The sequence below is a fragment of the Triticum urartu genome, chromosome 5A, assembly GCF_056163025.1.
Source record: "Triticum urartu cultivar PI428250 chromosome 5A, HENAU_Tu73, whole genome shotgun sequence".
In the NCBI taxonomy this organism is placed as follows: Eukaryota; Viridiplantae; Streptophyta; class Magnoliopsida; order Poales; family Poaceae; genus Triticum; species Triticum urartu.
Window position 1 is genome coordinate 423,772,942 of NC_141877.1, and position 27,402 is coordinate 423,800,343.

General features: G+C 42.8%; 1 protein-coding gene across 1 annotated transcript; it reads left to right on the plus strand.

The window, feature by feature from the left end:
• Nucleotides 1-22,213: 22,213 nt before the first annotated feature.
• On the plus strand, nucleotides 22,214-23,848 carry LOC147971710 (uncharacterized). Its single transcript, XM_087524086.1, has 3 exons — nucleotides 22,214-22,666; nucleotides 22,698-22,785; nucleotides 23,778-23,848. The coding sequence occupies exons 1-3, from the start codon at nucleotides 22,214-22,216 to the stop codon at nucleotides 23,846-23,848; spliced, it is 612 nt and encodes a 203-aa protein (XP_087380212.1).
• Nucleotides 23,849-27,402: the final 3,554 nt, after the last annotated feature.

Below are 27,402 nucleotides of genomic sequence, written 5' to 3' on the forward strand. Positions count from 1 at the left end.
TTGCTGCTAATAAGACGTGTGTGTTGTGCGATGGGATTGCATACAAAACAACAACATATATATACACACACACTTATAAGGACATGCTTGCATAACAAAATTAAACATCCACTTACATAGGTGGCTACAACCATGGCATTTGCACACACCAAAGTAAACTATTACATGCATAATTACATAGGTGGCTACTACACACATGACATTTCCACACACTAATAAAGTAAATTATATATTACATGCATGATTAACTAGCATAAATGATCATCCGATCATCATCTAATTCTTGTGACGCCGCTTGTTCTGCTTGTGGCTCGATCCGGGCTCGTCGATTTGGGTAACGAGGCACTTCCTCATGTCAACGATCCGCATGTGCATCTCGTAGCATGTGTACACGCTCTTAGACGCAAACCTGAGGTGAGGTTCATTGAGTTGCCACATCCAAGCCCCGTGCCAGGATACGGGACTTGTTCTCTGGGCATCCTGCTTCATCTTTTCGTAGTAGGGGTCGATGATGGCCGAGGCGAGTTCGACCAGGGAGTCCTACTTCATGCTGCCCCAGACCCTGTAGTGGTTACAGATTTCGACAAGGTACTTGCAGGCCAAACCCATAACACTGAGCGCTTTTACATCGTCTTTGGTATCCACCGTGGCGAACTTATAGTTGGTGTTGTTGACAAACCTGTTGAAACGGTTGCAAGGCTCTGTGGCCATGCAGTAGTGGTAGATGAGGACATGATGGCGCACGCACAAATGGGCGATGACAACCTTCTGATCTATGCCGGGACGACTGGTGGTGTATTGGAGGTCGAAGCCGACCACCTTGTACTTGTCTCCAGCAAGCAACTTCTCAACGCTGTTGATGTAGTCGTCCACCACGGTCGGGTCAATGGTGTACACCACCAAGAGATCCGTCTCCCTCGCGTGGGTCTCCACTCTATGCTCGCCGAACTCCATTGGAGCGCCGCCGGACATCCCATCTCTATGTGTCGTCGCGGGTGTGCTTGTTGTGTTGTGGGACGCGATCAAAAGGTTGAAGAGACTAAGGTTATTACGGCCGCAGAAATTAAAAGGGAAGCCGGACGGCCAGGAATATCGGCAGGCCCTGATGGCAGTTCTAATTTGCAGCGCGTAACTCTAGTGTGCCGCACATAACTACATCGCATGGCAATGTGCGCGGTGCAACCGCATGCATACGGGGCCCCCGGCGTGATCGAGCGCATGCCCAACCGTTGGCAGAGCGCGCGCGGAGGGACGCGAGCAGAGCGCTCCGTGGTCACTTCAATGGTGAGCAACCATATATATATATATGCATATAGCAGTTGAACATGCAAGGAAAAGCTGTCCACAAGCCGAGCGCGCCGATGACGCAAGCAGAGCGCGCCGCGGCGCCTAACGATGAGTACATCGCTCTACGGCGCCTAACAGCGGGATAGACCTTCATTCAAGCCAATCAAAATAAGACTGGAAGGACATGTCTGTATTGAGAAAAGGGATCGCACATGTCTGTATTGACTAGAACGAGAATGCAATAGCAAAATAAGAATTAAGGAGACGATGATGTGATCACAGTGGTGGTTACAGGAGGCAAGAAGAAAGATGCATCCATCAACGTACGACCTCCTCCACAACTCAGTGCGCCGGCCGGGCCACCGACCGGCGGCTAAGGAGTGGCAGCTTATGTGGCGAGGTCAAGGTTCTTCTCAACTAAGGCATCCAAGGCTTTCAGCCGGCTGAAGAAGGCCAACGTCATAGCGTCCTCACTGGCCTTGTAGATACCTATGTACACGATTCGTTCGTACACATGGATGTGTAGGTCGACGGTTTCTTGCAGGGCGAGGAACCTCGCGGCGAGCATGACCTCCAGGTGGACATTCTTCGTGGCGTCGGCGGGCAGTCGCAGGGCCATCAGTGCTTCAAAGAGGTTCCGTCCATGGAGGCCAATTAGGGGTGGCAGGCAATGAGGAGCCTGGGCGCGCGGGCTAGAGGAGTACGGCGATGTCGTCCGCGAGCTTCTTGACGACAGTGAACCTGTTGGTGCTGTGAACGATCATCTCGTCCAACTGAGAGTCGTAGCTGGCATCAACGGCGGCCATCCACCAGCCGGTCGCCAACACCGTATGGAGATGATCCACGGTGCCATGTCGCAGGCCGGCGTAGTGGACCATCTAGCACAGTCGCTGGCTGCTCGCGCACATCGCCGCCATGGGTCTGGAGTGGGCACTTTTCCAATTATTAGTGTAGGTGCTTAGGCAAATGCTTTGGTGTGTACGATGTGGTAGATGCATTGGAATGGAGGGGCGCCTTTATATGAGTGCAAACTGCGTTGCATTCACATCGTGTTGCCTCTTTTCCTGGTCCTCCCATTACTTCCCTCATGCATTCACACGATGCTAATTGAAGGAGGATGCATCATTGGCCATTCAACATTTCGGGAACCACTACCCTCTCCCTCGTCTGCATTAAAGATGTATTGGGAACTGTGTCGCCCGCTGTCAAATCGAATAGTACTGCGTCGCCACGCTAGTGATTCACACGGGTCATCCAAAAGAACCATTTGTGTTCAAGAGATGCACAAATCCGGCTCTCACTTTGCATACGGGTGTTCTATCTGAAACCATCATGCTTGTTGTGAGAAGCTCTGGTTTGTGAGAAGCATATACCCAAACCTGCCCCAAATGGGACAAAAACTTTACCACGACATGTTGATGCCGCTCCATGATAGCATGCCAAGTTTCATGAATTTCAGACGAGTTTTTGATTTACTAGAATTTAAAAACCAGGTATCTCAATGTTTGCGGCCGAGTGACGGTGGCACGGTGCCTGGCATTCATTCCCATTTCTTGCATGGGGCCTAAGCATGCACCCAAGGACCAAAGAATTGATTTTTCAACCAATTTATATGCACCGAAGCATGTGCATGTAGTCCAAATTTTAATTATGCACAGAAATGCATTGAAAACTCACTTAATGCATAAAAAAGTCCAAACGAACCTCGAAAAATCACAAAAAATAACACAACACTCATGTTGTTCTATGTTGACACGAGAAAAAATTGAAAGCAATTAGAGGCAATGGATATCGTTTCGCCCCCAAAGTTGGGGCGTTCCCTACCGAAACCATCATGCTTGTTGTGAGAAGCTCTGGTTTGTGAGAAGCATATTCCCAAACCTGCCCCAAATGGGACAAAAACTTTACCATGACATGTTGATGCCGCTCCATGATAGCATGCCAAGTTTCATGAATTTCAGACGAGTTTTGGATTTACTAGACTTTTAAAACCAGGTATCTCAATGTTTGCGGCCGAGTGACAGTGGCACGGTGCTTGACATTCATTCCCATTTCTTGAATGGGGCCTAAGAATGCACCCAATGACCAAAGATTTGATTTTCAACCAATTTATATGCACCGAAGCATGTGCATGTGGTTCAAGTTTGAATTATGCACATAAATGCATTGAAAACTCACTTAATGCATAAAAATGTACAAACGAACCCCGAAAAATCACAAAAAATAACACGACACTCCTGTTGTTCTATGTTGACACGAGAAAAAAATTTGAAGACAATTAGAGGCAATGGATATCGTTTCGCCCCCAAAGTTGGGGCGTTCCCTACCGAAACCATCATGCTTGTTGTGAGAAGCTCTGGTTAGTGAGAAGCATATACCCAAACCTGCCCCAAATGGGAAAAAAACTTTACCACGACATGTTGATGCCGCTCCATGATAGTATGCCAAGTTTCGTGAATTCAGATGAGTTTTGGATTTACTAGAATTTAAAAGCTAGTTATCTCAATGTTTGCGGCCGAGTGACGGTGGCACGGTGCTTGACATACATTCCCATTTCTTGCATGGGACCTAAGCATGCACCGAAGGACAAAGATTTGATTTTTCAACCAATTTATATGCACCGGAGCATGTGCATGTAGTTCAAATTTGAATTATGCACATAAATGCATTGAAAACTCACTTAATGCATTAAAATATCCAAACGAACCCCGAAAAATCACAAAAAATAACACAACACTCCAGTTGTTCTATGTTGACACGAGAAAAAATTTGAAAGCAATTAGAGGCAATGGATATCGTTTTGTCCCCAAAGTTGGGGCCTTCCTTACCGAAACCATCATGCTTGTTGTGAGAAGCTCTAGTTTGTGAGAAGCATATAGCCAAACCTGCCCCAAATGGGACAAAAACTTTACCACGCCATGTTGATGCCGCTCCATGATAGCATGCCAAGTTTCATGAATTTCAGACGAGTTTTGGAATTAGTAGAATTTAAAAACTAGGTATCTCAATGTTTGCGGCCGAGTGACGGTGGCAGGGTGTTTGACATTCATTCTCATTTCTTGCATGGGACCTAAGCATGCACCCAAGGACAAATATTTGATTTTTCAACCAAATTATATGCACTGGAGCATGTTGCTATGTCTTGAGCTTGCGTTGGTTTTCCCCGAAGAGGAAGGGATGATGCAGAAGAGTAGCGTAAGTATTTCCCTCAGTTTTTGAGAACCAAGGTATCAATCCAGTAGGAGGCCACGCTCAAGTCCCTCGTACCTGCACAAAATGATAGCTACTCGCAACCAACGCGATTAGGGGTTGTCAATCCCTTCACGGTCACTTACGAGAGTGAGATCTGATAGATATAATATTTTTGGTATTTTTGGTATAAATATCCAAAGTAATAAGCAAAGCAAGCTTAAAGTGATGGAGATTGATATGATGAGAATAGACCCGGGGGGGCATAGGTTTCACTAGTGGCTTCTCTCAAGAGCATAAGTATTCTACGATGGGTGAACAAATTACTGTTGAGCAATTGACAGAATTGAGTATAGTTATGAGAATATCTAGGCATGATCATGTATATAGGCATCACATCCGTGACAAGTAGACCGAAACGATTCTGCATCTACTACTATTACTCCACTCATCGACCGCTATCCAGCATGCATCTAGAGTATTAAGTTAAAAATAGAGTAACACCTTAAGCAAGATGACATGATGTAGAGAGATAAATTCATGCAATATGAAAGAAACCCCATCTTGTTATCCTCGATGGCAACGATGCAATACGTGCCTTGTTGCCCCTTCTGTCATTGGGAAAGGACACCGCAAGATCGAACCCAAAGCTAAGCACTTCTCCCATGGCAAGAACTACCAATCTAGTTGGCCAAACGAAACGGATAATTCGAAGAGACTTGCAAAGATAACCAATCGTACATAAAAGAATTCAGAGAAGATTCAAATATTATTCATAGATAGACTTGATCATAAACCCACAATTCATCGGTCTCAACAAACACACCGCAAAAAGAAGATTACATCGAATAGATCTCCATAAGAGAGGGGGAGAACTTTGTATTGAGATCCAAAAAGAGAGAAGAAGCCATCTAGCTACTAACTATGGACCCGAAGGTCTGAGGTAAACTAGTCACACTTCATCGAAGGGGCTAGGATGATGTAGAAGCCCTCCGTGATGACGGCCCTCTCCGGCGGAGCTCCGGAACAGGCCCCAAGATGTGATCTCGTGGATACAAAAAGTTGCGGCAGTGGAATTAGGTTTTTGGCTCCTGTTCTGATCGTTTGGGGGTACGTAGGTATATATAGGAGGAAGGAGTACGTCGGTGGAGCACCGAGGGGCCCACGAGGCAGGGTCGTGCCCTAGGGGGGAGCGCCCCCCACCCTCGTGACCTCCTCTTTGACTCCTTGGAGTAGGGTCCAAGTCTCCTGGATCACGTTCGGTGAGAAAATCACGTTCCCGAAGGTTTTATTCCGTTTGGACTCCATTTGATATTCTGTTTCTCCAAAACACTGAAATAGGCAAAAAAAACAGCAATTCTGGGCTGGGCCTTCGGTTAATAGGTTAGTCCCAAAAATAATATAAAAGTGGAAAATAAAGCCCAATATAGTCCAAAACAGTAGATAATATAGCAAGGAGCAATCAAAAATTATAGATACGTTGGAGACGTATCAGGCATCCCCAAGCTTAATTCCTACTCGTCCTCGAGTAGGTAAATGATAAAAGGAGAATTTTTGATGCGGAGTGCTACTTGGCTTAATTTCAATGCAAATCTTCTTAATTGTGATATGAATATTCAGATTAGAAAGATTCAAGACAAAAGTTTATATTGACATAAAAATAATAATACTTCAAGCATACTCACAAAGCAATTATGTCTTCTCAAAATAACATGGCCAAAGAAAGTTATCCCTACAAAATCATATAGTCTGGCTATGCTCCATCTTCACCACACAAAGTATGTAAATCATGCACAACCCCGATGACAAGCCAAGCAATTGTTTCATACTCTAACTTTTTCAAAACTTTTTCAATCTTCACGCAATACATGAGCGTGAGCCATGGATATAGCACTATAGGTGGAATAGAATGGTGGTTGTGGAGAAGACAAAAAGGAGGGGAAGATAGTCTCACATCAACTAGGCGTATCAACGGGCTATGGAGATGCCCATCAATAGATATCAATGTGAGTGAGTAGGGATTGCCATGCAACGGATGCACTAGAGCTATAAATGTATGAAAGCTCAAAAAGAAACTAAGTGGGTGTGCATCCAACTTGCTTGCTCATGAAGACCTAGGGCAATTTGAGGAAGCCCATCATTGGAATATACAAGCCAAGTTCTATAATGTAAAATTCCCACTAGTATATGAAAGTGATAACATGAGAGACTCTCTACTATGAAGATCATGGTGCTACTTTGAAGCGCAAGTGTGGTAAAAGGATAGTGCATTGCCCCTTTTTATTTATTTTCTCTCTTTTTTGGGGCCTTCTTTTTTTCTTTGGCCTTTATTTTTTTATTGGGACAATGCTCTATTAAATGATGATCATCACACTTTTATTTATTTACAACTCAATGATTACAGCTCGATCCTAAAACAAAGTATGACTCTATATGGATGCCTCCGGCGGTGTACCGGGATATGCAATGAATCAAGAGTGACAAGTATGAAAAAATTATGAACGGTGGCTTTGCCACAAATACTATGTCAACTACATGATCATGCTAAGCAATATGACAATGATGAATGTGTCATGATGAACTAGATGGTGGAAAGTTGCATGGTAATATATCTCGGAATGGCTATGGAAATGCCATAATAGGTAGGTATGGTGGCTGTTTTGAGGAAGGTATATGGTAGGTGTATGATACCGGCGAAAGGTGCGCAGTATTAGAGAGGCTAGCAAAGGTGGAAGGGTGAGAGTGCGTATGATCCATGGACTCAACATTAGTCATAAAGAACTCATATACTTATTGCAAAAATCTAGAAGTTATCAAAGCAAAGTATTACGTGCATGCTCCTAGGGGGATAGATTGGTAGGAAAAGACCATCGCTCATCCCCGACTGCCACTCGTAAGGAAGACAATCAATAAATAAATCATGCTCCGACTTCATCACATAACGGTTCACCATACGTGCATGCTACGGGAATCACAAACTTTAACACAAGTATTCTTTAAATTCACAACTACTCAACTAGCATGATTTTAATATTATCACCTCCATATCTCAAAACAATTATCATGCTTCAATCTTTTCTTAGTATTCAACACACTCAAAAGAAAGTTTCACCAATCTTGAATACCAAGCATATTATTATTAAGCAAATTACCATGCTATTAAGACTCTCAAAATAATTTAAGTGAAGCATGAGAGATCAATAGTTTATTTAAAACAAATCCACCACCGTGCTCTAAAAGATCTAAGTGAAGCACATAGAGCAAAATTATAACGCTCAAAAGATATAAGTGAAGCACATAGAGCAAAATTACATAACTCAAAAGATATAAGTGAAGCACATAGAGCAAAACTACTTAGCTCAAAAGATATAAGTGAAGCACATAGAGTATTCTATCAAATTTTAATTCATGTATGGCTATCTCAAAAGGTGTGTACAGAAAGGATGATTGTGGCATACTAAGACACAAATACACAAATAATACAAGACGCTCCAAGCAAAACACATATCATGTTGGTGAATAAAAATATAGCTCCAAGTAAATTACCGATGAAAGTGGACGAAAGAGGGGATGCCTTCCAGGGCATCCCCAAGCTTTGACTTTTTGGTGTCCTTGTATTATCTTGGGGGTGCCATGGGAATCCCCAATCTTAGGCTCTTTCCACTCCTTGTTCCATAATCCATCAAAATAATTCAACCAAAACTTGAAAACTTCACAACACAAAACTTAAAGTAGAAAACTAGTGAGCTCCATTAGCGAAAGAAAACAAAAGACCACTTCAAGGTAATGTAATGAACTCATTATTTATTTATATTGGTGTTAAACCTACTGTATTCCAACTTCTCTATGGATTATAAACTATTTTACTAACCATAGATTCATCAAAATAAGCAATCAACACACGAAAAACAGAATCTGTCAAAAACAGAATAGTCTGTAGTAATCTGTAGCTAGCGCAAGATCTGGAATCCCAAAAATTCTAAAATAAATTTCTGGACGTGAGGAATTTATCTATTAATCATCTTCAAAAGTAATTAACTAAATATCACTCTTCAAATAAAAATGAAGGCAGTTCTCGTGAGCGCTAAAGTTTCTGTTTTTTACAGCAAGTTCAACAAGACTTTCCCCAAGTCTTCCCAATGGTTCTACTTGGCACAAACACTAATTAAACACAAAAAACACAACCAAAACAGAGGCTAAATAATTTATTTATTACTAAACAGGAGCAAAAATCAAGGAATAAAAATAAAATTGGGTTGCCTCCCAACAAGCGCTATCGTTTAACGCCCCTAGCTAGGCATAAAAGTGAGGATAGATCTAGGTATTGTCATCTTGATTCTTAATTCTTTTAGCGATGTTATGCTCGAATCCGGGAGGTTCCTTACGTTTCCCTTCATATTCAGAGATCTTGAGATCTAAAGAATCCAACCGCTTATTGCAAAGAGTAATCAACAGATTCATGCGGTGAAGATTTACGCTAACGCTCTTAAGAGGTTCAAGAGATTTCTGTAAAATCTTAGTTACTTCACAAATTTTCTCAAAACTTGCATTTTTCTATTGGGTATGATGGGGCCCCTTTTGTTGAGGTAAAGTTCCTACTATACCTTCTATAATTTCATGCACGATACTGGGATCAATTTCAATAAAATTGTCTTTGGCAACACAATCCAAAAGTTGTCTATGAGACATATTAAGCCCAACATAACAGTTGCGAAGCAAAATTCTGAAATTTACTTCTAGGGTGCATTTACGATAAGATTCCATCATTCTAAACCAAGCATCCTTTAAGTTTTCTCCTTGCTTTTGTTTGAAGTGAAGGACTTCAAACTCGGGGGACAAAGGAGCAGAAAGAGGACTAGCCATGACGACAAGCAAACAAACTAGCACACGAGCAAACAAGAGGCAAGCGGAAAGGAGAGGGAGGATAGAGAGAGAGAGGGCGAATAAAACGGCAAGGGTGAAGTGGAGGAGAGGAAAACTAGAGGCAAATGGCAAATAATATAATGCAAGAGATAGGGATTGTGATGGGTACTTGGTATGTTGACTTTTTGCGTAGACTCCCCGGCAACGGCGCCAGAAATCCTTCTTGCTACATCTTGAGCTTGCGTTGGTTTTCCCCGAAGAGGAAGGGATGATGCAGCAGAGTAGCGTAAGTATTTCCCTCAGTTTTTGAGAACCAAGGTATCAATCCAGTAGGAGGCCACGCTCAAGTCCCTCGTACCTGCACAAAACGATAGCTACTCGCAACCAACGCGATTAGGGGTTGTCAATCCCTTCATGATCACTTACGAGAGTGAGATCTGATAGATATAATATTTTTGGTATAAATATGCAAAGTAAAAAAGCAAAGCAAGATTAAAGTGATGGAGATTGATATGATGAGAATAGACCCGGGGGCCATAGGTTTCACTAGTGGCTTCTCTCAAGAGCATAAGTATTCTACGGTGGGTGAACAAATTACTGTTGAGCAATTGACAGAATTGAGCATAGTTATGAGAATATCTAGGCATGATCATGTATCTAGGCATCACGTCCGTGACAAGTAGACCGAAGTGATTCTGCATCTACTACTATTACTCCACTCATCGACCGCTATCCAGCATGCATCTAGAGTATTAAGTTAAAAACAGAGTAACGCCTTAAGCAAGATGACATGATGTAGAGAGATAAATTCATGCAATATGAAATAAACCCCATCTTGTTATCCTCGATGGCAACGATGCAATACGTTCCTTGCTGCCCCTTCTATCACTGGGAAAGGACACCGCAAGATCGAACCCAAAGATAAGCACTTCTCCCATGGCAAGAACTACCAATCTAGTTGGCCAAACCAAACGGATTATTCGAAGAGACTTGCAAGGATAATCAATCATACATAAAAGAATTCAGAGAAGATTCAAATATTATTCATAGATAGACTTGATCATAAACCCACAATTCATCGGTCTCAACAAATACACCGCAAAAAGAAGATTACATCGAATAGATCTCCACAAGAGAGGGGGAGAACTTTGTATTGAGATCCAAAAAGAGAGAAGAAGACATCTAGCTACTAACTATGGACCCGAAGGTCTGAGGTAAACTACTCACACTTCATCGGAGGGACTAGGATGCTGTAGAAGCCCTCCGTGATGACGGCCCTCTCTGGTGGAGCTCCGGAACAGACCCCAAGATGGGATCTCATGGATACAGAAAGTTGTGGTGGTGGAATTAGGTTTTTGGCTAATAGGTATATATATAGGAGGAAGGAGTACGTCGGTGGAGCACCGAGGGGCCCACGAGGCAGGGGGCGCGCCCTAGGGGGGGGGGCGCGCCCCCCACCCTCGTGACCTCCTCTTTGACTCCTTGGAGTAGTGTCCAAGTCTCCTGGATGACGTTCGGTGAGAAAATCACGTCCCCAAAGGTTTTATTCCGTTTGGACTCCGTTTGATATTCTGTTTCTCCGAAACACTAAAATAGGCAAAAAAACATCAATTCTGGGCTGGGCCTCCGGTTAATAGGTTAGTCCCAAAAATAATACAAAAGTGGAAAATAAAGCCCAATATAGTCCAAAACAGTAGATAATATAGCATGGAGCAATCAAAAATTATAGATACGTTGGAGACGTATCACATGTGCATGTAGTTCAAATTTAATTTATGCACATAAATGCATTGAAAACTCACTTAATGCATAAAAATGTCCAAACGAACCCTAAATAATTCCAATTTTTTATGATCACTACAGATAAAAGGTCTAGCAATGCAAACACCGTCCATGGCCGCCGTGACCCCATTATGTAATTCAAATCAAGATGAAAAATCAAGTAGATACGAAACAGTTTATTATAACCAACCGTGTGAGTTGTAGCACAAAATATCTTCGGACCGTGTCTGGATAAGGGACCGTATCTGATGACACTTTGCGCGCCAGTTTTTTGACTGAAGCGATTCCAAATTTCCGGCTTCCGCGGAAATATCTACCTCCCCACCCCCTCCCCCTTACCAAAAGCCACATTTGCCCCCTTTCTGCCTTCCTTTCCAAGTTGAAACCTTCACTCCTTGCTTGCAGCGCCGCCGCCTCCTCGCCGGCGACCCTCCTTCATGTTGCTCAGCCTCGCCTATCCAGGCAGGTAATCCACACCCGACCCCATTCTCCTCCTCCTTCCACAACCCACATGCCCCGACCGCCGGTGCGAGCGCAAAACCTTCCACCCAAATGACCGACCCCTCCACCAAATAAGCGCCGGCCAAAGCCATGGTGCACGCAGTATAGCCAAGACCTCAAGGAGCATTTGGTAGCGGAGAAGCAAATCGCGGCCGCACGCGCGGATGAGGTCGTGATGGCTGCCATTCGTGCCGACCCCCAGATCTTGGAGGAGCACCTCGCCGTCGAGGCCACCGTTTGATGCCTCATGCGCCAACGCTGCGACGCGGTTGACTGCTTTAAACGACAGTTCGTGGCGTTTTCTCGAGGCCACCGTCTATGCCTTCGACGAATACTACGAGGTGTTTTCTCAGCGTGCACGTGCTTACCTCATCTCGAGAGCCAGCAGGTTGGTGCCTGGAGCGGCTCAGGAAACTCACCACTACAACGAGGGCACCCACGATGCAGAGGCCTCGCCCTCTTCCATGTCCAAGGAGCCAATCATCATCGATATCTCCGACAATGAGGAGTAGCTTGTCTTATTAGCTCACTATAAAGAACCATGCTCAGTTTGCTAGCTATTGCCTTTCCTTAACAAATTCTAGTGAATTGTGCAATCTACTTTCACCATGCAATCTTCTGCTATAGTGTATATGTTCTATATGTCTTGCAATGTGGTGTTCAATTAACTGCTTGGTTCAATTCTGCAATTGTGATGTTCAATTCTTCAGGGTGCAATATTTCCAAGTTGTTAAGTATGCTTGGTTTGGTTAACTGTCTGATCTTCTATTAGGAGTATATTATATTGTTCAATTGGTATTTAGTTAACTGCTTGGTTCATTTGTTGTGGCTTGGTTCACTTGTTGTGGTGTTCAGTTAACTTCTTGGTTCAATTCTGCAATGCGATGTTCAATTGTTGTGGCTGCATTCCATTATTGTATACCATTGAGGAATAAATCGAATTTGGTTGTACTAAATACATGAGAAACAAATACAATTGCTATACTTCCAAGTTGTTAAGCATGCTTGGTTTGGTTAACTATCTTATCTTCTATTAGGAGTATGTTATATTGTGCAATGTGGTGCTCAGTTAACGTTTGGTTCATTTGTTGTGGTGTTCAGTAAACTGCTTGGTTCAATTCTGCAATGCGATGTTCAATTGTTGTGGCTGCATTTTCTTATTGTATACCATGTGAGGAATAAATCAAATTTGGTTGTACTAAATACATGAGAAACAAATACAATTGCTATGTTTCCAAGTTGTTTAGCATTCTTGGTTTGGTTAAATGTCTGATATTCTATTAGGAGTATGTTATATTGTGCAATGGGGGTGCTCAGTTAACGTTTGGTTCATTTATTGTGGTGTTTAGTTAATTGCTTGGTTCAATTCTGCAATGCGATGTTCAATTGCTGTGGCTGCATTCTCTTATTGTATACCATGTGAGGAATAGATCGAATTTGGCTGCACTTAATACATGAGAAACATATACAAGTGCTATATTTCCTAGTTCTTAATCATGCTTGGTTTGGATAAATGATTTTTCCATGTGGCTTGAATTAATCTGATGAATCTGCAATGTGCTTATTTTTCATCAACATATTTTACTGATAGCATGCGAACACTTACTTAACCTAATGAATAACTACCTTATATGTGTTGGAAGGAAACAATGGGAAGCATTGAGGTTTACAAGATGGTACTAACTATTATACCTTGCCTTTTTTATTCCTTTGCCCTGTTTCCAATATAGAGAAGATATTTATGCACATCCTTGTTTTTAGGGTTCACTGATGATTACCTCTCAAACCACCTCTGTGGTCAGGATGTGAGGAAAGTTTTCATACAACACACCCACGATTCAATATTGAAGTGTTCCTGAAGAGGTCGAGGGATGGACGGTCAATCATCCACAAGCACTGGCCTAAAGTTGCAAAGACCTTCTACATCAATGAAGGCTCAATATTCGCCTTCTACTTCAGCAGTTTTCTAGATGAGATGCATCTCTCTATGTACCGGCTATGATGCTAATTTCGAAAGGTTCTAGATGTTGCATGTGAAACTTGCTGCTGGTGCAGTTGTGTAATGGGGTAGCTGAGTGTTGAAGCTATATCATGTTGTACTCCGATGTATTTCAATTATGAAATCCTGCTTCCTTAATATGGAAATGGAATATATTATGTGCTTAATATAAATGTCAATTATATTAGTAAATGGATTATTAATAATAGGACAATTAGCCTGCTAATTGGCCAATTAGCTTGCTAATTGGATTTTCTTATTGCAAACGGTTAATGAGAAAACACAGTGGGCGATGACCTAAGGCAACGCACACAGTTTTTAGGAATAAACCGTGTTGGATCAATGAACAATCACATACGATATTCTCTTCAAAACTGTTTGCATTATGCCACCTTGCGCAAATGTTTTCCTTGTAGTGGTTGTGTGGGATGTATATACGAACAAAAACATTTAGTGGTGACTGACTGTGTGGGATGTACTTACGACCGGAAATGATTTCGCGTGTATAATTGTATTTTTTTAGCACTACTGTATGTATTTCTATATTTGAGTGCTCGCCGGTCGCACACGACCTCATTTTGACGAGCGTGTGTGCCAGGAGGGTATATCCCCAACGGTTTCTGGGTCGTGTGGGAAGGACCCCCCCTATCGCCCGCACTCACTTGGTGACGGTTCTGAATGCCATCGTGGAAAGGGGTTAAAAACCGTTTGTTTAGGACCGACGCGCACCAGTGAGCTTCCGGTCGCTACCTTGGTCACATCGTCTCGCTTGCATTCTCATCTACATCCTCCCCTCACTCGCCCTCTCTCTCTCTTTCTCTCAAATCTCTGCCATGGCGCCACCGGTATTCCCACGTGCCGACGAGGACTCGCTGCCCCCCGAGGACGCTCATTCGAATAGCAGCGACGAGGACCCCAACGTGCCGCCGGATGAGGTGCGCCAGACCCCCAACATTGGATTGGTTTTGGGGCCAGTACAATCTTTGTCTGTGGAAGTCGCCGCTGCCGACTGAGAAAGCCAGGCAAGTGGCGTTCAAGAAGGAGATGACAGAGGAGGAAGCCAGGTACCAGGCGGCCTGTGAAGCCCGTGATGCCGCTTGGAAAAAGGAGGCGACGGAGCTTTGGGGGCAGGCACGCCGTCATGCGGACGAGGCGTACGAAGACGGGTACTTCGCGAGGAAGGTTACAGAAACTGGGCGCCTCATCACTGCGTGAAGGTGGACCGGGAAGCTTCAGCGTGCCACCGACGAGGAGCTCCGGTGGGCACCCAACAAAATGGCAAGATCGTTCGCGCGCGTCCGCCAGCAAGAGGCAGATCGGTACGTTAAGCGCTGGGAGGCGGAGGAGGTGGAGTACTGCCTCCGCACTGGGAAGACGCTGCGCACTAGGGAGCTACTGGCGAGGGGCTGCCGGAATACTGGCCCCAGGAGGGACTATTAGTTTTTGTATTATTCATTTCCAATTTTATGCATTGTACCTAGTCGTTAAGTATCATCACGTATACATGATGATATTATATATATATATATATATTCGGTTACAATATATATATTTTGTATATGAATTCCATTTTCTATCTGTTTTTGTATACTAATTTGAATCTAGCTGTTATCATCCACATATACAGAATGGAAAGCGTATGTACACACATTGTAACAGAATACATAAGAACGAAAAACAAAGTACACACATTGAAACAGAGGAATATATAGAGCAATACTATGATTGATGTGAATATATAGCTATCCATGTCGAAACGACTCAACAAAATAAAACACGTCCATGAGACCATGACCAGCAGCCCTTGCCTACGGTAGCTCTTGGCTCTACCTGAACTCATGCAGGTGTTCGTCCAAGCGGTCGACACACTCGAGCTACATCTGGAGCGCGATCTCGAGCTCCAAGTTGGCTATTTCATTGGAGATCACCAGCTCGAGGATGCGACGGACATGTTCTTCTACTACGCCCAGGTGGACACCTGGGCCAAGGAGGCAGTCGAGCCTACGGAGCAGCACATTGGCATCCAGCGGGCCGCGGACAAGGCGAATGGCGCTACCCATGCGAACAGCGCGGCGGGCATCCGGTGCAAGTACGGCGCGGCCGACCTCTGGTGCAAGTACGGCGCTGAGGGCCTCTGTCCACTCCTGGCAAGGACTGGGGTACTAATGGGACGTGTACCCAGCTGCGACGATGTGTCGACGGCAGGCAAGCGCCAATGGATCCATTCTTGCTGTGCGGGCGCGGCACGCGTCTCGCTCTGCGGCGCTCCAACGGTCTCGCCGTGCGGTGGGCCGCAACCTATCGGCGTGGACGCGCCTAGCTTGCTTTGTGGCACACCATCGATCATGTTGTGCGGCGAGCTGCAGCCTGTCGGTGCTGACATGCGTATCTTGATCCACGGCGCTCAAGCGCCAAGTGCCAAAGGTCTGCTCAACCCTGGCGATGAAGCGCATCACGGCATCGTCCATCGCGTTGCCGGGGATCACCTCGGCCTCGATGGGCCATGGCGCCTGCTCGTTTCCCTCGTCGATGAGGTTGACGACAGAGGCGGCACTTTGGTCGGTTGGCATGCTTGGAAAAGGTGGATGTGCTACACGCTGTGCTTGTCGCCTCCGTGCGTCACGTGCTGCCTAGGTTTATGCACAATGTCACTGGGTGGCGAGAAACAGGTGAGGAAATGGTGGGAAATGGTGGCGTGCTCATAAAACGCCATCAATTAATGGAAACTTAGTATAGAAGGAACATCGAGCTAGCACAAGAAGTAGATGATGATCAGATAAACACGGGCCACACTAGGGAACCCGACGGTGATGAATTCATCAATCGCAAATGGTTGAATACTAGCAAGCGTTTGCCCATAACACACACGGCTTATTCCATCACAAACAGATCGGATGGATCAACTGTATGCCACGTATCGCACATTGTCAAAAATTAATGCGGTAGACCTTCTTTAACATGTGTTAAAAAATAAAAAATAAAATAAAAAAACAAGGACCTCGAGGCCAATGGCCAGTAGATGTTGTGTAGACAAAGCATATCACATACATCTTATTAGAAGTAATCATCTGTGTTATTATCGGTCTCCGCACACATTTCTGATTACAGACGTGTTTGCCGCGTATCACACATATCTTGATATATTGAACCGTTTTTGTTGTCTTGTCTCAACACAAATAGTTCATCCGAATAAACCACATGCCGTATATCGCACACACCTTGATCTGGCTGACCGTTTCTTTTGTGTTGCCTAATCACAAACATTTCATTCGAGTGAACTGTATGCTGTATATTGCACACACCTTCATCTGGCTGCCCATTTCTTTTGTTCCTCCTCATCGCAAATAGTTAATTGAAATGAACCGTATGCCCTGCATCGCACACGCAACTAAAATCTGAACCGTGTTTGATGCATCCTCCAACGCAAACATTTTGCACCTTTTTTGACGGGGTTTTTACACCACCGTTTGCGATTATTGCATCGCACACAGTTTCATCGAAGGGTCTCTGATCGTAGTGTCGCGTTAGCAGCATCCTGCAGTAGTGTATGGTCCTCCCATGAAGCTTCGGGGGTCTCTTATGTTCCAAAAAAATCGTCACAAAGTTTCATCGCATTTTGACTTTGTATGGTATGGATTTTCTGGAAAACCAAAAAACAAGCAGAAAACAACAACTATCACTACGCTCTAGATTAATATGTTAGTCCACAAAAATCATATCAAAGTACACCAAAACCATATAAAATTATTACAAACATGGCATGAATACTTCATACATTATAGATACGTCGGAGACGTATCTCTCCCATCCTACTAACACTCAGCAGATCATGATTGCCTTAAGATTGTGACCCCATATGTTCGCTAACTCATAGACATGAACGAAACCCCTTTGTTCAATGACCGATAGCGAAACCATGGATGTCCATATCGATTCCTATGAGCACAGGAATGCTATTCGAGTGAACCTTTGGTTATCATGTGATGTTCCCTTTGCTTCATGATACTTCACAAAACCTGGGATGCATCGATATCCTCCAGAGTCATCACATGCTCACTATACTGTTATCCTCGTTACTGGTTTTGTTCTTCTTTCTCATTGTAGTGTTCCAGCATGCTCGTGACGTAGTCACCTGTGTCTGTCCAGACGATGATGGATGCCGTCACACCGAGAGGGCCCTAAGAATATCTCTCCATCGCCCGAGGAGCAAATCCCATTCTCAAGCTATCTAGTCCCTTGTCAAACTTTTTGATGAGTGTGAAAGTTGCCGTTATGATCACCATGTTATAGGTGATGTTTGATCAACCCCAAAGTCCACCGTACGGTAAGAGGTGACTACGATGCTCTCATGGTCTAAGGAGCAAAATCACATGTTAACACTTCGGGCTATTACAATTGATTACATATGATATAAACTCTATTCATAACAGACAAGTTTGGGTCGATTCAATATGATCGTTGTTCCAATGTCATAATCTCAGTGTTGTTTTAGGACTATCGTTTACACTTAATGATATCCTAAGTTCTGAAAAACATGATCACCAACAACACTTGAGCTTGTCCTAGAGGCATGACTAGGAACCTTTTATTTAACAGTTTATTATTCCACACGTGCGTAGGATTTTTCCACTGAATCACATATGTTAGGATCATAGCAGTTATAGCACAAAAACATACTCTTTAATTGTGAATGGGGAATATAATAATACAATATTATTGCATCTACGACATATTTCCAACAATCAAGCCTATAAAGAGAATTTACCTCTGCTGCCTGTGTTGGAATAACAAGTCCATGTATTTCTTAAATAGGGGGTAGATTCTTAACATCTTCCGATTTGATACCTTTCTCTTTCATAGATTTCTTTGCCTCTTGCATGTCTTCTGGACTGAGGAATATGATACCTCTTTTCTTTGAAGTTGGCTCAAGTGGTGGTTCAGGAAGTGTCGAATCATCAACATTTCTCAATAAATTGTTCAACAATTCCAAAGCTTGGTCAAATATATTTTTCCCTAAAAATACAGCCATCACAACTATCTAGTTAGTCCCTGGAAGCACCGGTTAGTCCATTATAAAAGAAATCAAGTATTTCATGTTTCTTAAGATGATGGTCAGGAAAAGCATTTAATAATTGGAGAAGCTTCCCCCAACCTTGAGGAAGGTGCTTTTCCTCAAGTTGCACAAAGTTATATATTTCCTGTGAGGCAGCTTGTTTCTTATGAGCAGAAAAATATTTTTTAGTGAAGTAGTAAATCATATCCTGGGGTGTACACACACAAGCAGCAACAAGATCATTAAACCATATTTTATCATCACCCTTTAATGAATAAGGAAATAACTTAAAGATATATTAGTAGCGAATATTTTCCTCTTCTGCAAACAGTATGACAGTTTCATTCAGTTTAGTAAGATGTTTAACAACTATTTCAGATTCATAACCATGAAAAGGGTCAGATTCAACCAAAGAAATAATTTCAGGATCAACAGAGAATTCATAATCCTTATCAGTAACAAAAATAGAAGAAGATGCAAATTTCAATCATATTTCATCATTTGGTTCATGGCCTTTTCTTTCAGTTTAGCCATTAAATTTGCAAGATTATCCCTATTTTCACAAGCAAGTAATTCTCTAGCTATTACCTCATCAATAGTGTATCCTTCAAGTACATCAAACATTTTAGTTCTAGTAGGAGTGCTAGGTATAGCAGGTGATTCATAATTTTCATTAATGTTAGATTCTTTAGCTTTAGCAATATGACCATCAAGTAATTCACCAGGCGACAAATATTTATCAAGTAGAAGCATCATCATGAGTATCATCAATGGAAGAAGTAGTGTCTATACTTGTGACGTATCAGATTGAATAGCAGGTGGTGGTGTCACAAGTCGACTTAAAACAGTAGGTGAATCAAGCATAGACCAAGTTGGCAGTTCCTTACCTCCCTTTGTCTTAGAGGACATGATCTTGGTCTTTGAGTCTCTCAGATTCTTCATAGTGAATACAAATTGCAGTAGATATTTAACTCCCAAGTGAACTTAATAAATGTTTCTATGATCCCTGTCAATGGCGCGAGAAAATGCTCTTGATAACCCACAATTATAGGGGATTCCAATGGTCTTCGTGGGTAGTATTTCACCCAAATTTATTGATTCGACACAAGGGGAGCCAAACAATATCTATAAGCCTTAGCAGTTGAGTTGTCAATTCAACCACACCTGGGAAGTTGTTTCTCTGCAGCAAAATGTTAGTAGCACAGTAATATGATTGTTTCGATAGCAGTGGTAGTAGTAGCAATAGTAATAGTAGTGGTAACAGTAGTAGTTTTGTAGTAATTGGAACAATAGCAGCAGCAATAGTGATTAAAACAAGATATTATTAGGAGAAATCATAGGCATGGAGTAGCAATGGATATTTGGATGGCATTCATCATGTAATAGTCACAACCTAGAGCGATGCACAATAGCTCCAATTCATCAATCATATGTAGGCATGTATTCCATATATAGTCATACATGCTTATACTAAGAATTTCCATAACATCTTTTGTCCTACCCTCCCGTGAAAGTGGGGTCCTAATGGAAATCTAAGGGTAATTAAGGCCCTCCTTTTAATAAACCAGAACAAAGCATTAGCACAGAGTGAGTACATGAACTCCTCAAATTACAGTCATCCCTGGAGAGTATCCCTATTTTTGTCACCTTGGGTCTACGGTTTAGAACAATAACAGGTGCATATAACTTGTAGATAGGATCAAGAATTAAAATATATTCATGAAAGGATAATAGGTTCAGATCTCAAATCATGATACTCGGGCCTTAGTGACAAGCATTAATCATAGCAAAGTCATAGCAACGTCAATCTCAAAACATAGTGTATACTAGGGATCAAGCCCTAACGAATTGACTCGATTACATGATGAATCCCATCCATCTCCATCTACCTCCAGTATGCCTGTGATGAAATTAATCACTCCCGGTGGTGAGCATCATGAGGTTGTTGATGAAGAAGGGCTGTTGATGTTGGGCGATGATTTTCCCTCTCCAAAGCCTCGAACGGACTCTAAATCAGGCCTCCCGATGAAGAACATGAGGTGCGGCTCACTATATAAAACGCGATGAAACTTTCTCCCTTATTTTTTTCTTAGGAAGATGGTACTTATGGAGTTGGAATTAGGTCAGACGGAGGCCGGAGAGCCCCACAATGCAGCAAGGTGCGCCCCCTGCCTTGTGCGTAGGTGGCGGCCCTCGTCAAGTAGATGTTTGCACCAGTAGTTTTTATATATTCAATAAAACATCTCTGCCAAGTTTCGTCCGATTTCGAGAACCTGTATTTCTACACAAAAAATAACACAAAAATAATTTTGCTGAAAACAACATTAGTCCGGATTAGTTCCATTCAAATCATGCAAATTAGATTCCAGAACAAGAGGAAAAGCGTTTGAAAAAGTCAATACGTTGGAGACGTGTCATCTGCCCAATTAATTAGTTACATTAATGATTTGAGGGCGAATAAAACCTATTTAAATGGACGTAATTAATTGCACATGTAATTAACCATCTCGCTAGTTCGGTTTATTAATGGGTCGATTTCCAAATGGATTTAACGCTATATTTTCAAACTATTTTCACATTAATAGATGCGTGATTGATTTGGTGTGATTCATCTTTTGTCTAATTATTAATTGCCTTCCTAAGAGGAAAAATATTTACTCCTCATTATATGTAGGCCTATTTTTTGAGGGAATGTGTAGGCTTAATTAACAAGCCTCCATATTAATGAATCGATTTTCAAATTGATTCAGCCTGAAAAAATCACTATTTAAATGGATCTAATTAATTGCACATGTAATTAATTGTCTATCTAATTGATTGCATTAATGGATCGATTTTTAAATTCATTCACACTCTGTTTGACCGAAATGGAGACAACACCACCAACTCACCATGATGTACATGTTTATGGCGATTCTCATAGTATGCCAAGTATGAAATAATAGGTTGGTTATAGGAAAAATGAAGCAGGTAGAAAGAAAAAGAAAATAGAAAAAAAATAAAAAAAACGCGAGCACATGTCAAATGTGCCGGTCAACTTTGATTATATTGATGTTTTGGTAAGATTTGATTTGATTTGTGTATGAGCAATGGAAGGCAAGGAAAGTATGGATTTAGTTGAAATTTTCATAAAATTTAATTTGAATAAGTTAATGCATGACGTTGTCTTGGTAGAGTGGCTATTTGATTGAGTTAATGCACACATCAAATGGGCCGGTCTAAATTGCATGCGCTTGGGCGAAAAATTGTCTGTAAGACCTCGCGGTCATAAGAGCATCTCCAACAGCCGCGCCAAAAGACGCACGCGCGCGGGACGTTTACGCGCGCTCCAGCGGTGGCGCAAAACTAGCGCGCTCGGGAAACGATTGCGTGCACGCGGGAAAAGGCGGCCGCTCGCGCGCTATATTTGGCGCGCCGCGTCCGGCGCGCCTATAAATTGCAGCGCCTCCGCCGCTCTCTCCATCGCCCTTTGCCGCTCTCTCCGTCACTCCATCGCCCCCTGCCGTGCTCTGCCGCCGACACGCCACCACCGCGCCACGATGCCGCCTCGGCGCCGAGGAGGTACGGGCTACCGCGGCGTCCGCGTGCGTCCGTCCGGCACCTACTCCGCCGAGATTCGGTCGGGCGGCGGCATGCGGCTCCGTCTCGGAACTTTCGACACCGCCCTGGAGGGCGCCCGCGCGTACGACGATGTGGCGTGGCGCCTCCTGCGGTCCCGTCAGGACATGAACTTCGCCGACGTGGTGACGCGGGAGCGCGCACAGGAGTTGGCGCCTTTCCCGCGGCTTCTCACTGACCAGGATCATCGCAAGCATCGGAGGCGGGAGCATCGTCTCAGGCTGGCCGAGATGGACGAGCAAGCCATGGTGCTCTGGAGTCATCGCTTCCCAGAAGACACCAACGAGGAACAGTTCTTCGCCCAGAGGAGGGCGAGGAGGGCGAAGAGGAGAGAGGAGCGAGCCGACTATCGCGAGGACAAGCGAACGCGGAAGGCGGTCGCTAAATACAACCAAGCGCTAGGAGATGCGTCCTCCTGGAACTCCGACGACGAGCGGTTCCTTGACGCCTACGCTCCGACGTCGGAGGAGGACATCACTGAGACAGAGTCCGAGTCGGACGAGTAGTAGTAGGAGAACTATCTACGAAACCAGATATGTAGTAGGAGAACTATCTACGAAACCAAATATGTAGTAGAAAAAACTGAAATATAGCGCGCCTGCTGGAGCGGCGTGGGCGATTTAATTTGCGGCGGCCGCTGGAGCCAGCGCACCGCTGCACGCAAAAGCTGGCTAACCCGGCGCTGTATCGTGACTTTTAACGCGCGGCGCGTTGCGCGGCTGTTGGAGATGCTCTAATGTAGGGTTGGTGGGAACAATCCTACATATGCAATAATCTAGCGACACTACCAATTCAGTTTTTTGAATAAGAGATCTAACCTAGCTTAATTCGACAATACATAGGAAACGCGAATATAGCCACAAACCATTTTGTGGACATTACATATGGCATCTAGGACGGACGAAATAAGACAAGGGGGTCAAATAAAGATAAAGATTCTGACGGATTCTCATCATTGTGTCCTATGTTCATACTAAGAATGGATCGATATTCATGTTTTCCCATTGGACATACATAAAGTTTGTTCCACCATGTTCCTATATAAATAATATTATAATAAACCAATAACCTAGCTTAAGTCGACAACACATAGGGATGGCGAAGTATAGCCAGGGGACCATTTTGTGGGCATTACATATGACAGCTAAGATTAATGACTTTAGACAAGCGGGACTAGTTAAGATCAAGATGCAACGGATTCTCTAGGATGCTACTAGGAGCATGCTTGTGTCCTAGGTTCGGTCACATACTGAGAAATAATCCATATTTATGTTTTCCTATTAAGAGAGGATATTCTATTCTACGTAGCTTTTACTTACAATTGCAGTAGTTTGCGCTTCAGATTTGGATCGCGTCGTATATTTAGTCTTATCTGAGCAGACACATGCACCGGCTGGTACCACCTTTTGAAGTTCTCTCCCTTTCGTCCGTTATAGCTGACAGCCTTGTTCCTTTCAACCCGAATATCTCACATGCATTTTACAGATAGAGCTATCCACAGGCGCCCCACCACTGGAAAGCAACATTGGAAAAAAGATTGCAAGAGGGAAGGATAAGCCCTTGATAATTAAATATGACCACTTGAAACCAAAAAGATCTCTAGTAGCCATCATCCATAGCCATCAACTATGCTGTAGATTTGCTTGCTGACCACAACACGATAAACTGGGGCTTGCAAGAAACACGTGCTTGCATATGTAACAGCCTCAAATGATTTTTATAGCTATAAATATTTATGTCCATTTTCTGAAATTTCTTGTTTATCATGATCATTATCCAGCTCGAAGTTTAAACATGCAATATTATTTGTAGCACTGTAACTATTAGGCTGTTACCCTCTCAAGTTTATTTTGCTCAAAGCAAGTACAAAGGGGTTAAGTCGATTTTCTCTTAGAAAATTCACTAGCGTATTACCAAAAAAGGGGTTATTAAGTCAATTTCTCTTAGAAATGGCATACAATTATTTAAATTTGAAGATAGAAGGAAAGAGAAACATTTTATTTGAAAAGGTGGGAACAACCACCGACTTTTGTATTATTGCGATGCACATAACCAAATTTTAAGTCTCAAGTAACTCGCAAGATTTTTTTTAGATTTTTCTTGTCATATATTCTCTATTGATTACTCAGAAATACTATGATAGTCATCCAAATACCAGTTGATGGAGATAACACCAAGAAATAATACATTGTGTTTGTTCTAGTTATGTATCAATGACCTCATTTGACTTAATAAAGTACTAGTTATAATTTAAAATTCACAAATAAATTGTGGGCACACAGCGGCAGCGCATAAATGCGAAAGTGCCCTCAAACTTCTAAATACGAGTTCTACCCATTACATGAATATGGATAAAGACATGTGTTTATAGCCTTTTTGTGTGAAGAATTGTGTAGTCTCTCTAGTATTATACTCCCCCGTTCCTTTATATATGTTGTATTTTTTTTTGATAAAATTCCTCAATGTAAGATGCATTTCGTCAAATTCCTTGTAATTTTGTTTTTAGCCCTACAGAAAAAAGGAATGTATCTCTCTCTCCTTATTGCATATATCTCTCGAGAAAATTAAAGTATCACTCTCCGGATTATGTGTATATTTTTCTTTCCCGGCCTAATTGATTTCCCTGCCGCTAAACAAAGAATTAGCCAAGGTAACTTGGTCCTAATTTCCCTATAGTTCTGTATCTTGATCACCGTGCCAAAAAATAATACACCTTACATAAAAGAATGAGAAGGGGAGGGGGGGGGGGGGGGGGGGGATGTGAATCTGGATAGAGCATCCAAGCAACCGGAACTATAGTGTCTCGCTATTTTGCACTCCTCGGTTTCTTTTTTCTAAGAACCATGGAGTAGATAAGGTTGTGAACCAAGTTTCAGCCCGTAAAAAAAATTTATGGGGCGCAAGATGTGAGAACAGAAAACCTTATGGTTGTCATGTTTTCACAGATATCTTTTTGTGCAAAGCACAGATGTGTTGGTACAATTTGGCAGCTCCGAAAACTCGCAGCAGCACGCATACGGGGGTATGCACCTGCCCAACTATGTCGGTTTATTGATTGCCTCGCGAACCGCAAAATATTTGGATCCCACATAAGGACAGAACAATTTTATTTTATTTTTGTCTTTTTAGCACCACACAATCGCAGATGCCTACATACACGCATATACACCCATCCTTATGAATGCACACATGAACACCGTACCTCTATGAACATCTTTAAGATACTGAGCCGACACAATATTTTAAGATTGACAACAGGCGCCTCCTCGTAGTCGAAGGAAACGTTATCCCACTAAACAAACATCGTCGCAAAGTCTAAAATAATTTCGGAAAATCACATACACCAGTGTTAAGTATAGGGCTTAAACCCTGGTGAACCGGGACTAGTTTCACCACAAGGAACCTAACAATTTGAGCTGCGCTCAGTTTCAAAATTTATGATTTTGTCGATCGCAGGTCCTGAAACTTATGATTTTGTGGGTCGCTCACATCAAATTTCAGAAGTTGAGACTTATATTGGAACCCCTCATCATCAGAAACATGAATATACAAATACAACTTAATTTGGACTCTTTAGTTCAAAAGATATGAAATATTAAAAATCGAAAGCCAAGGTAAAATGAGAACATTTTTCAACCATGTATTTTTTTAAATGAACCAAGGTAAAATATTTAAAGTACTATTCTGACAGTACATCGCCCTAATGAATTGCCCCGACAAAGTGTTCAGGTGTGAGTAAATCGTCCGTCCGGGTACACCGGGGCAGCGCCGAAATTAGCATCGTCACGTGAATAAGCTGGTGAGGCGGGGCCGGTAGGTGGAAACGGTTGTGCTTGTGCCAAAGTGAGAAGCAACTTTTGGCCGAAAAAAAGAGAGGGGAAACTACTGCATGGACAGTTGCCAAAACAATCATTGTTCATTATACCACTGTACAAGGAGATCCGAGCCATCGGCTTTTGATCTGACGGCTGAGGTTAACCGCAGGTCAGCTCACGGTCGCTTCCCTGACGTGTCTTCAGCATATCCCTGGTCCCAGCTCAGTGATTCAGTGGGCTGTGGCAGCCACACAGTCGTATTAAAACAATGGCACATTTTGGTCGGAGCCACGTAGTGAATTCGAGAGCTGGACAACACATTAGGATAGCGATGTGACAATCGGACCAGGGGCCACCTCCTGCTAGCAAAGCGACACCGCAACTGGCCTAAAGGGAACAGGGGCTCGTGTAAGCTGCACCAACCGAGCCGGACAAAACCTAGAAGATAATATGCCAATATGGGATTAGAAGGCTTGCTAGGAAATACATGCTCAACGAATGGTAGAACTTTTTACTTTTTCCAGGGCCGAACAATCACTAGTTAAATTCCAACTCACAGAATAACCAACACTAAATACATCCGGACGGGAGATGACGAGGGTGTCACTGTCCCACTACAACACGAGAGAGTGAGAAAAGCAGAGGATATCCTCAACAACAAAGAAACAGATACAATCGCACAAAAAAACGATAAGAAATGTATGGAGCAAAGAAATAGCCTTGCCACAACACTCTTTTGCAGCCGATCAGTATTTTTGAAACATTTTGAGTATTATCGGGGATTTCATTGGAACTCCTCAGTACCAAGGAAATGCTGGCTGTTTGTTTGATACACTAAACTAAGGGCATGTCCAAACCGCACCTTAAAAGGGACGGGAACGTTTGACTATCTGGTGTAATTACACCTGATTTTTCTTTTAGATAGTAGTTTGTAAGAAATTCAAAAAAAATCTGAATTTTTTTGCGAACAAAGTAGATTTATTGTAATCTTTCATGAAGAAAGGACTTTCATGTTGTCGTGGATGAAAAAACAAATTTGTCACTATATACGAGGTAGTGTTCAAGCTATATGTCCTGGGCAATTTGTCATTTTTGTCAGAAAATATTTCGTTACACAATATTTTTGTACGATAGAAACAACAACTCAAGTTTGTCGAGAAGAAGTTTTGAAACGTTTTGCCTTTTTCTAAAGTATTTTTTAAAATAAAATCAGTTATCAGGTGTAATTACCATCATGTTCCAAAGGGTCTTTCCCACCTCAAAAGCCACGTAAAGATCCAAACAATGTTGTTTGG

Excerpts from the sequence above, each read along its gene's own strand:
- LOC147971710 (XM_087524086.1), top strand. The coding sequence starts at position 22,214 with ATGCCGCCTCGGCGCCGAGGAGGTACGGGCTACCGCGGCGTCCGCGTG. Across the intron at positions 22,667-22,697 it reads AGGACAAGCGAACGCGGAAG|ATGCGTCCTCCTGGAACTCC; the intron begins GCGGTCGCTAAA and ends AAGCGCTAGGAG. Across the intron at positions 22,786-23,777 it reads ATCACTGAGACAGAGTCCGA|ATAGAGCTATCCACAGGCGC; the intron begins GTCGGACGAGTA and ends TGCATTTTACAG.